This window comes from Nothoprocta perdicaria, unplaced genomic scaffold (genome assembly GCF_003342845.1).
Source record: "Nothoprocta perdicaria isolate Ctin4 unplaced genomic scaffold, notPer1 scaffold_147, whole genome shotgun sequence".
NCBI classification, from domain to species: Eukaryota; Metazoa; Chordata; class Aves; order Tinamiformes; family Tinamidae; genus Nothoprocta; species Nothoprocta perdicaria.
In genome coordinates this window covers 618,765-631,146 of record NW_020454616.1, presented here as the reverse complement: position 1 = coordinate 631,146, position 12,382 = coordinate 618,765, and the positions used below count along the sequence as shown (strand labels likewise).

At 35.1% G+C, this 12,382-nt stretch overlaps 1 protein-coding gene across 1 annotated transcript in view; it reads right to left on the bottom strand.

Annotated features, from left to right (window-relative positions):
- Positions 1-12,382, bottom strand: part of GABBR2 (gamma-aminobutyric acid type B receptor subunit 2) — a 349,731-nt gene that overhangs the window by 190,025 nt on the left and 147,324 nt on the right. The window contains exon 4 of the mRNA XM_026034555.1: positions 529-630. Within this exon, the coding sequence (XP_025890340.1) occupies positions 529-630 (102 nt within the window). The remainder of the gene's footprint in view (positions 1-528; positions 631-12,382) is intronic.

Genomic DNA, 12,382 nt, shown 5'->3' with positions numbered 1-12,382 from the left:
TTCTATGAAATGAGCTATACAGTTTCAAATTATGTGGAAAAAAAAAGACCACCATTCTCCAAACAGTTGCCAGGAGCTCAATAAATTACTGGCATGAAAGAAAAATGGTAAGTTTTCCCAAAGTCACATTCATTTTTCTTTTTATTTTCTAAGGATTTCTTTGAAATAACACTAAGAATATATAAGCAAAAAATTAAATCTAAAATGTAATGAGGCTGATGGAAAGATGCTTGTTGCTCTCACCGCCTGCTAAGGGCTTGGGATGCAAACATTAGGAGTGTTCGTAGGTGTATCACTAGGACTGGCTCATTGGGTACAAATATTAAGTCAGACAACTTGCTTTACAAAACAAATGTCAAAATGTCATTTGTCATTACCTCAAAATGTTATTTGTCAACTTTACTACACAGTGGTACATAGTATTGTGTAAATCTTATAAAACACTATTCTATTACTTTTTCAGATAAAAAAAAATCAAAAATCATGACATGATCACCATTTATTTTTTGGTCAAACAGCAGCACATACCTTAAGCTTCTTTACACTCGTGCAAGGATCATTGGAGAAACTCTCAGTATCAGAAATTTCAATGTCTTCACCATACAGGACACCAGTCAAATCATTCCTCACCTGTCAGAAGTTGAAAAAAAGCAGACTAGTGAATTGAGCTCAGTGAAGAAGAAGCAGAAGGAATATCTTTTATCTCTGTAAAAACAAGCAATGTTCTCAGTTATGATATTTGCATTCATTTTTATTTTTTTCTTTTTATTTCATCTAGAATCTGATCAAGGTACTACTCATTATCATCTACAATCAGTCAGCTTACCATGTAAATAGCCTAATTACATATAATAACAAGTTCAGAGCAGCCGCCTTCTTTGCATCCAAGTTTAACAATTCTTGTACTTTTTGATTTCTGTTCTGTTCTGCTTTGATTTCTGTTATGTTTTGCCATACCAGAAAATATCTTGTAATCCAACAGTGCTTGAGAATGTATAAAGGGAGAAAACCCATCAGAGAAAATTTGACAGTCTCAGTTGTGAATGTTGGTTTATAACCACCATCTGTTGGTCCTAGCACAAATCAGTGGAGCTTGTTAAAGTTACGAACTAGTAAAGCTTAATGAACTCTGCCCTCTTCCTTTCTTACAGCACATATCTTAAAATGGGAAGAGAGTGGTACAGTTTATTTAGTGATGACACTACTGTTTTTATAATGGGTAAACTTTCCTCTTTGACCTAAACAATAGCAGAAAGAAGCCAAATAAACAAAACAATTGGGTTAACATTTTAGGATTCTTTAACACCAAAGAATCTTTAGGATTCTTTAACAACTTAAAGGTTTACTGTCTAAATCACTGCTGGTTTTATGCCAGCCATATGAGTGCAAAAATAGAATTCCTAATGCTCAATCAAATATAATTTTAGCTTGAGGTAATGTGATTACCAACCAAAGGGAAGAGAGAGGCACTCTGTTTTTAATTTTATGAAATTATGATTACATTCATTGCGCTGATTGTCTTTTTATTTGTTCCTAACAATATCAGAAATGAGAAAAGAAAAAAAAAATAGCCAGGTATCTTAAATGCAAGCATAAAAAATACAATACATAGAAAATACGTCTTAGACATGAAAATTTATAAGTCTGTAAATCATATTTAAACATGTTCTGATGTTCCTGTGTATGGTCTTTGGAACTGCGTATTAGAAATCTCCTTTCTGACTCTCCTTTTTCTTAACTTTTGAGAGAGAAACAGAGACCATTCTAAACTATCAAGAAATACTGAATAAATGGTGAGATGGTACCAAATACACCAAATATAACATCAAGTGATATCAGTCCTTCAATAAAAGTCCTTCTTTATGAAAAGAGACTATGGAATTATAAAGATTTCTTCTTTATAAAAGAAGAAAATGCAGCTGTAACTAATTACCTTTGCTGAAGGAGCAAAAGCATTCAATAAGACATCAAATATCATGGTGAAAGACCTCCAGAGGGATCTAGATAGGCTGGATTGATGGACTGAGGCCAAACATACAAGGTTTAACTAGGCCAAGTGCTGGATCCCCTATTTTGGTCACAACAACTCCATGCAACACTATAGACTTGGGGCTGAGTGGTTTAAGAGCTGTGTGGCAGACCAGGATCTGGAGGTGTTGGCTGACAGCTGGCTGAACATGAGCCAGCAATGTGCCTAGGTGGCCAAGGAGGCCAACAGCTGCCTGGCTTGTATCTGAAATAGTGTAGCCAGCAGAAACATAGAAGTGATCGCCTCCCCTTTCCTTGGTGCTGGTCCAGTTTTGGGCCCTTCATTACAAGAAAGACATGGAGGTGCTAGAGCGTGTCCAAAGGGCAACAAAAATGGTGAAGGAACTGGAGCATAGACTGTATGAGGAGTGGCTAAGGGAGTTAGAGTTAGTTAGTTTGGAGAAGAGGAGGCCCAGGGAAGATCTTATTGTTCTCTACAACCACCTGAAAGGAGGCTGTAGTGAGGCAGGTGTCGGTCTCTTCTCCAAAATATCCCCTGAAAACAGGACAAGAGGAAATGGTCTCAAGCTGTGCTAGGGGATGTTCATATTAGATATTAGGAAAAAATTGACATGGAAAGAGTGAGGAATCATTGCAACAGGCTGTCCAGGGTAGTGGTGGAGTCACTGTCCCTAGCAACGTTCAAGAAATGTGTAGATGAGGAACTTGGGAACATGGTTTAGCAGGCACAGTGCGGAAGGGTTTATGGTTGGACTCAATGATCTTGAAGGGCTTTTCCAGTCATAAACATTCTATGATTCTATTATGTCTACTAGTAGCTTTATTTTCAAGACAGACTCTTCAATAATTCTTCTGTCTTTTTTTTAATATATCTCCTTGAGAGTATGCTTCATATCTATGTCAGTTCTGTTCCATATATCCTAAGTTTTTATGATATGGACATAATACTGCACTGCTAATACGTATTTTCTGTCCTGCTGTTTTAACAGTCAGATAGAACACAATTTCTGGTAAAAGAAAAAAGAGGAAAGGAAACATTAAATCTTTTCACTTTTTGCATTTTTGCAGACTTAGAGCTTTAGTTTTAACCATGACTTAGAGGTTTAATTTTGTTCCTGCAGTGCAATAATTACATTGGTTGGTTTCCAGACATAACTCCTCCTTTTTGCTGTTTACTTCAGGCTGGTTTTGACAAGTTTCTTGGTTAATCAATGATTGTCATGCTAACTGGCTTATTTCAAGGTCTTTGCTTCATTTTATGTCTCTCCAGAAATACTTACAAATTGATGATCCAAGTTACATTTGTCAAACTGTAACCAGGCCATTAAAACAAATGGACATATGGATAAAACTATTATTAAAAAATATGTTATTTTATACAACCAACCAGAACCTGTCCACCAAAATTTGTATTTTTTAAGCATATTCTGTCAAAGGCAACACATGATCAATAATGAGTTGTTTCACTCCTGGCATACTGTTAAAATGAATGATTATCTTTTATCTCCAACAATGCTATTAACTGCTTCTTATGATACATGTCTTTCCTGACACAAAGAAAGATTGCTTTTCTGAAATAGAAAACAGGCCTGATATCAAGAGAAAACAGGCCACTCTCGATAGGCCACTGTTTAGTTAATGTTCAATATCCAATATCCAACATCCTTCTGCCTAATAGACAAGTTTGCTAAAACTAGCATACACTGTCTAGGGGGAAAAAAAAAAAAAGAAAAAGGAATATTTTTCCTAGCTGGTAGAACATCCTTTTTCAAAGGCAGGCAATTTGTTATACGTTCTACACCATACTATATAGCAAAACTTTTGCAGAACAGAAGAAATTCCTTTTTGCAGGTTTGCTTTATTGCTTTCTTGATTTTTTTTTCATTCAGAAACAGTTTCTAGCAAATCTTGTAACTGCAGAAATCAACTCTACTCAGCAGATCTGAACAGAATACAAATGATTCACTGAATACCATTTTGTCAAAATACATCATTGTTAATATGTGAAAAAGTTAAACTTTAAACATGAACTATTGTTAAAATAGACTAGCACTTATTAATAGGCTTCAGGGAAGTGTACAAGGCTCATCACAAAAGTTATCCTTCAGACCATCTACTGACTTGATGTGCTTCCTTTCTTTTAGATTTTTTTCCTAAATTTTGCAATTTGAACATTCTTTCATTTTCACGGAAATGTGATTTCCTAAGAACAATAAAGTGATTTTTCCTGGGAAACAATAATTTTAATTAAGTCTCTGAGAAAAATTTCAGTACCTACTTCATCTGTTAAAAGTCTACTAATAAGAATTTCAGAGTTCTTATATTTCCTGTTGAACTACTGATTAATCTCTCAAAAGACACATGTGATTAAATCAGGTATTTGGGAAGATGGAAATTGATGATCCTCTTTCTCACAATCAGATATTGGCTGTTTGGCAGATGTCAAAAGCAAGATTTTTACAGTATTTATTTCCTATCTCCACAGTCTTTTGACATTGTACTTGCGCTCTTTTCTCACTAAATATTTGTTAAATATTTTAGATATCTGCTGGCACTCACAGTATTGAAACTTACATTTCTCTCATTTTCTTACTGATTTTCTTTACGCCATTGAAAGAAATTTAACTATAGGAGCTTCTGACTTGTATTTGTGTCTGAAAACTGAATTTGAAATCTTCCTTCCAGTTCTAGAGCTGCCAATTCTTGTAGCAAATATTGCAATGTTGAATCAAATTTACTAAAACTCAATACAAGATGCTGCACATATTTTTTAGCAGTTGCTTGCTGTTCTTGAACACATTAACAATGGTAAAAGCAGTTATAAAAGTCATCAATAATTGTTTCATTTTACCAGACCTCAATAAATAAAATTGTAAACTAATTATTGCCACTTCTACATTATGTAGCACAGAAAAATTTCTGACAGAATTAAATGTTGTAGAAACTGGTAATAAAACTGCATTAAGTTTTGATGGGACCCTGAGGTTCCTAGGCAAATTTTGCCTTGACTTATAATGCATGTTACAGTTCCATGATTTTACTGTCTTGTTAATTTAATGAAGATCATAATTAGGAATTCTGTTTAAAGACAGTTCTGCACACTTTTGGTCAAAAATTTCTTTTTACAGTTTCTTTTTCAAGCAAAGAGGATTACCAAATGGCCATTAATAAACCTAGAAGGTTTCACTAACCACTGTTGACAGAACCAAGACAAAGTCTAGTCCTTCTGACAGAGCAGAAAGAGTTCTCCACTGCTCTGCCTACAAAGCTGTAGGAACTTCTTTCTTCTCTAAATTACATGTTTAAAATATCTATTCATGTATTTTTGGTCACATTCCTAAAGCTCAAAGAGACAAATATTCTTAAACAAGCACAACTAGTTTCAAAAGAAAAACATTTTATATAAGGTAGGAGGAAGACCATTTATAGATAAGGATGGCCGTTGCTGTGTTTTGTGCTTGAGATAATGGATGGGACCCAAATGAAATGACTTTGATCATTTATTCATTTGAACTGCTCTGTGATACAGGTCACATAACCTGTGCTATGGCTGTTCTGACTGTAATTTTTTTAGTGAAGTGGATGGTAGCAATTTGTGCCTACCTCACAGCTGTTGTAAGAAATTCAGTGATGTTTGAGATGCAAACAACAAAGACCCTGATCTTGCTCCTGTGAAAGAAGATATAGAAAGGTTTTGTGGAGTCAAGAATTTGCATCAAAAAGGAAGAAATGAACCTTTATTTTTTCTGTTCTAGCAAAAAAAAAAGACGGAGACGCTGACTGGTAGAGAGTCTGGGAGAGAGAGTTACTAAATGTGAAAAAGTCTTCAAGAGATCAAATTGCAATACTCATGGTATGTACAAGGAAGGGTGATATTATATTTAAGGAAATGAACCAAATGTCAGGGAATAGCAAGGGCCAGCTGTTTCCTAAAGAACCAGGAGCAAGGACAATAACAGTGAACAGGACAGGGAGCCTCACCAGCCATAACCCCATCCTACAGTACTCCAGGAGCCCAGAGATGATAGCTGGAATCAATCAAAAGTCCAGATCATCAGCAAAGTTCATGGTGACAGTGTAAGTCCATATCAACACAGGTAGTCAATCTGCAGGTCAGGATCTGGTCTAGTTGGGGATAACCAAGATCAGAATCACTTCAGTGACTGCCAGGCAGGTCCTGGCTAATGAGACACATCTGAGCCATTAGTCAGTTCTAGTATCCCTTTTACTATAATACTCATTTTTATCAAGCCATTTTTTTTCTTCTTTTCTTTTTTCTTCAGAGGAAAACATAAAAGAAAGACAGTACTCCTCATGAAAGAAAGACAGTATTCCTCATGAATAGCAGACCTAATGATGGTAGTCTGGATTCAAGATTCTCAATAACGCAAACTAAGTTTCAAGCTATCCTTTTCATGTATAGTTTGTTCAGCATACTTAATCCTAACTCTGCCAGTTACAAAATATGTTTAATAATTTTTAGATTAATCGTACTACTTTGCTTTTAATAGATATTTGCAGTGACTTTTTGGGCGCACTGAAGCTGCATGTAAATACTGCAAACTAAATCCTTTGTTGTTCAGGGCAGTCTAATCCTACCAGATGTTAATCATAAAAGACTCATAATGAATCAGAACAGATCAAAGCAGATGGATTATACAATCAGATATTTTACTCAGAATTCCTGCTGTAGAGATTTATATTGTGTACTTTAAAATTTTATTTAGTTAGAGTTTCAGCACAGAGATATAAGCATATATATGCAGAATAATGCTATGAATTGAAAGAAAAAAAATACAGATTTCTTCATTACATGGACAAAACATGCATCATGAGTAATTGCAAAGAGTGGATTACAGATTCTGGGATTAGAAAAGATAGAGAGATCTTACCACACAGGATGCATTACAACCACAAGTAATTATCACTATTTTATTTCCAATGAAATAAGCACCTTACTAAAATTTAAAAGCTTAAAAAAAACTAGGCAAAACTTACTTTCAAAAATTACTATATCTGGAGAAAAGAGATTGTGTAATACTAAATGTCAATACTTGTCACTGCCTTTAGATAGAGAAGAAAATTCAAGTATGCTTTCACAGATAGACATCATCAGGTATGGCAAAAACTAAATACAGACTAGAAACTTATTTTGAGCAGAGAGACAGCATAAAAGAAAAAGTATGGACAAAACAAATAGCGAAATATTATCTTAGAGACAAAACCGTAGTTACAGGAAAAAAAAAAGAATCACGCCCCTCACCCCCCCCCAAAGAAAACCCTTTGTGCTTAAAAGATGAGCAACAGTGGAGATGCTGTGGATTTCCTTTTTTTTTCAGAGAGAAATCAGATATTAAAAAAAAATCCACACATCATGTGTTTTGCCTATAAGACATTGTAAAATTGAGTTTTACTCTGATAAAGGAGTGGATACATTCAACGAAAATGTGTTTTTTGTTTTTGTTCTTGTTTTTCACTGAAGTAGGACCCTATCACATGGCTCTAACCTAGGAAAAAATACCATCAATATGAATCTTACCTGTAAGAAATGCTGCCATTTCTGACAATACTGACATTTCACGAGAAATATGTTTGAAAATACAATAATAATAAGAAAAAGAATAATAATAATAACAAGAAGAAGAAGAAGAAGAAGAAGAAGAAGAACAACAACAACAACAACAACAACAACAACAACAACAACAACAACAACAACCTAAAGTAGGATATTGCATTGTTTTATATTTTTTAAATATAACTATCTCCCAGTTTAAAAATGGAATACAACTTTTTCTTTCTGCCTTATGGGTGGTGAATCTGATTTTACAGAAAGCCTACATGGGCAATGCTTACCATATTTTGTCTATTTAAACTTAAGTCTTTGTAAAATCAGCAACAAACTGCTCTAGTTTGTCCTCAAACTCCCCTATGGCAGAATTTTTTTTTTCACATGTCTTCTGGTCATAGGCTCTAACAGTAATAATGGTACTACTGTGCTCCCCCTAGACCCCGAAATTTTGGGGGACAAAAAGAATTACTGGAAATTTAAAGGTGTTGTGTTGCACGGGGGATTTTTTTAGATTTTTTTTAAGTTAACAGATATACAACATACTGGTTGATTTCTCTGCAACGGAAACAGAAAAGCAATCCATCTCATCAAGAGTTCTTCACTTGCAACTAGGTATTCAAAGTTGCCAGAGTACTAAATAAAATTTTAACCACATCTCTATCAGAAAAGGCTTGCAGGATCATTAAGCATGATTTGTCCTTGGTGAATTCATGCTAACTATAGTCTTGATCACTCTCTTGTCCTCCACATACTTACATATAACATCCAGAATAAGCTGCTCCATCACCTTTCCAGGAAAGGAGGGGAGGCTGACTGGCCTTAGTTGCCTGGATCCTCCTTCTTGCCCTTTTTGAAGACTGGAATTTCTTTTAGTCCTCAGGCACCTTTGCTGTTCTCCATAACCTTTCAAAGACAAAACACTAGCAATACTATCTGCCAGCTCCCTCACCACTTGTGGATGTATTTCATCAGGCCCCACGGATTTGTGGGTGTCAAGTTTACTTAAATGATCTCTAACTTGAACCTCCTAAACCAAGGGAAAGTCTTCCTTTCTCCAGACTCCCTCTTTTCTCTCCAGAGTCTTCAATTCCAGAGGACTGGCCTTAACAGTAAAGACTAAATGAAAGGTGGCATTCAGTAAATTTGCCTTCTCTGTATCCTTCACTACTCCATTCAGCAGCAGGGTTTCAATTGCCTTCTCTTGCCTTTGCTACTGACGGACTTGAAGAAGCCGTTCTTATTGTCCTTGCCAGATTTAACCCCAAATGGGCCTTAGCATTCCTCATTATTTCCCTGTATACTCTGAAAATATTCCTATATTCCTCTCAAGTGTCTAGTTCCTATTTCCACATTCTGTAGACTTCCTTCTTCTGATCGAGTTTTGCTAGAAGCCCCTTGCTCATGCATGTAGGTCCCCTGCCCACTTTGTCTGACTTCTTACTCATGCATTGATCTTGAGCTTGGAGAAAGTGATGCTTGAATATTAACCACCTCATCTTGTATTTGAGCCTCTGGCACGTAATAAACTTCTTCCACCACAAAAACCAGAGAGCAATCCCACTGATTTCTAAATCATAGACACTATATAGACATCTGCTCAAGTTGTCTTTTTTCCTTAAAAGGAAAAAAGTGCAAATCCTAAAACCATTAGTATTTTTATTCTCTTAGTATGCAGATTAATCCATCTGGACATTGTGTGAACATTCCCAAGGTTACCAAAAGGCTGTAACATCCCACATAATTTCAGGCAAAACTGAAACTTAGTCACCTTTTGATAACTTAAGATTCTACTTACTTCTAATGATTCTCCCATTCAGGAGAAAGGTGGTCTGACTCAGATGGAAATTGAGAAGCCACCTTGATAGTGTAGGATAGTATGATATATAAGATTTATCTGGATACCTGGTATATAAGACCTAACATGGATATCTAGTAAATAAGATTTTGCCAAAGCATAAAGACCATTTTTATTATTGATTCACATATGCAGGACTGAAACTATCAGGTCTGAGATAAAGTACATAATTCAATATGAAAACAGTCATATAGTCTCAGAATTGCTTCATGTGTTTTATTTTGCAAGTTAGGGAGATACTTTCATTCTGTCTTTGCTTAGGCAACTGCCATTTCAGCTCGTGAAGATTACGTTTCTGACCGTCATTTCCTCAACCATGTGTGCTAACACTTTCTACTGTCACTGCCCCTTTCATTTTGTATTATTCCTGGAATTCACAGAACTCCTATAATTGGACATATTACTTCTGTATCCTCACAAGAACTAACAACAATCTGTTATGAATGCATAAGTACATGTAATGCTTTATTTTGGCTTTTCAGAAATAGAGAGGAGTGAGCAGACAATGAGGGCAATAGAATCGAACAACTCCCTTAAAAATAACTTCCACTTCTTCAATTTCAAAGAAATTCCATGTTACTTGCTATATTTTTAATTTGACCATAAGTAAATACCACTTCAGCATTAAAAAAAAAAAAGTAGTATTAATGCTAATTCTAATGCTAACTGCATGCCCAACTCACTGATGTAAGATTCAGATATGAACTTCAAATGCGCATGCTATATGAGAATGAGGGAAAATTCTGAATCTTTTAAAATCATTCATCACTAGTGGTGTCTGAGAACATTTGGAAATGAAAAGGTATTGTCAAATGTCTACTAAAATATATGAAAATTTCATTTTCCCTGTGTACATATATGTCTGTATACATATAATATATTTAACATTCCAGATACTAGATAGAACTCTGTAAGTTTCACCAAAAAGGAAAGATACCTAGAAGCACTGAGAACAAAACCAGTAACACCACACAAGCAAGTTTAGTTCTGGAAACTAGAGACTGCACTGGAATGGGATTTGGGAGAAAGGCCTTCATTTTATTTAGATGATGTTTCTGTTTTCTTACAGAAGATCCACTTAAAGCTATGCTGATGTTTAGAAGTAGAATACTAGATCCTACAATCTGAATAAGAAGTTTCATCCAGTTATTAACTTCAGGGACTTCTGTGGATAATATTTGGAGAATTTTGTTTCTATAAAACTAGTGGCTGTTCAAAATGCTAGCGGCTGGTAGAAACCAGATGAACTTAGATAATCTGAGAGCCTTGAAGAAACCACAGAGACACACCATTTGTAATCACGTATTTGTAATCACTCATCACTAACTTTTGTGAATAAATGTTCAGGTCACTGACATTTTGTGAATTTTAAAGATCAGGACATGTGGTCTTCCAATGACATAGAACCAGACTCTCCTGTAAAATGTTCTAGGATCACTGCAAATGAAGAGGAGCAGAAAAGTTGCTACTTGTACATCTCTGAGAAGGTATCAGAAAGGGAAAGAACACAGAGAAGATTTCCCCACCCAAAATTACTACATTACTAAATGAGGTGATCCTCCTGAGTTTGATCCTAAGGGAGATATGAAATTAAGAAATTGGGAATATCTTATAAAGCAGCAATACTCTTAGTTTCTTATCTTTTCTTTCAACTATTCAACTATTCAACTATTCAACTATTCAACTATTCAACTATTCAACTATTTCAACTATTTTCTTTCAATCTATTCAACTAGAGTTGAATAGATTAATTTTCACTCTTACAAGTGACTTTTCCAATGACATCACACAGCTTCTGCATTTGTGTGGAATGAACCTACAGTAATTAAGCTCATAAGAGTCTATAGGGTTGTTCACTAAGCTATTTATCTTAGTGGAGACAATGGTATCCGAAAACAGACCAAATACTTCCAGTAGCTATGCTGGATTCAAGGAATATTTGTATCATCTTGCAGGGTTGAATCCTATGTATGAACCTCTATAAAATTCATGATGAATAAAATTTGTCATTCCCATAATGACTAACTTAACTATGACAAAAAGGGTGTGTTTTTGTTTTGTTTTTTATTTAACAAAAACACAGATGAGAGTTTGCTAGTTTCCTTTTTGGATTGCAACATGGATTGAAGCAAGTTGTATCTATCCGCAAAAAAATATACAATTACCAAAAAAAAAAAAAAAGAAAAAAATGGTATATATTTAAAGTACTTGGAGTCCAAGACTCTTCAAGACCCTTCAAAAGTGGAAATGGCTACGCTGAGAAAAAACATGAAAGGTAGATTATTTCCAATTAAGTTTGATTTCCAATTTGGAAATAGGCTGCACAGTAAAAGACTAAATGATCTCCATGATGGACTAAGACAGGACTGAATCATGATGATACAGTCTGTACCTGATAAATACTTAAGAACATTTTCTTACTCTAATCTCTTAAAACTAGCAGACAAAGACATACATATATGTGTTACATATAACACAGTGGCTGGAAGTCAAAGATGAAATGCAACTCTTTTTTTTCATGTATATTGAAATATTAATGAAATATTTATTTTCTTTCATAGAAGAGCAATGTATTAATTGAAAATAAAAATATATTTTAATCCCACTCTGGATAAACTTAATGTAGAGAAAAGAAAATTTGGCAGAATGGACAGGACATCCAGGTGGACATATCAGTGATCTATTTGGTCTACGCTGACCAAATGCAGTGATAGGATCATATGATAATTAATTACGGAAAGAACTTAGGAGTTACCTAGCCCAACATCCTGCTGAAAGCAGGGTCAGCTATTAGACCATAGCTTTATCCAGTTTGGTCTTGAAGATGTCCAGAGGAGGAGATTGCACAGCCTCTATGAATAACCTATTCCACTGCTTGATTAGGCATGGTGAAAAAGTTTCTCCCTATATTCAGTCTGAGCACTCCCACCTCCATCCCCCATTTCCTTGACTGTTTCCTGAAGTCAAGC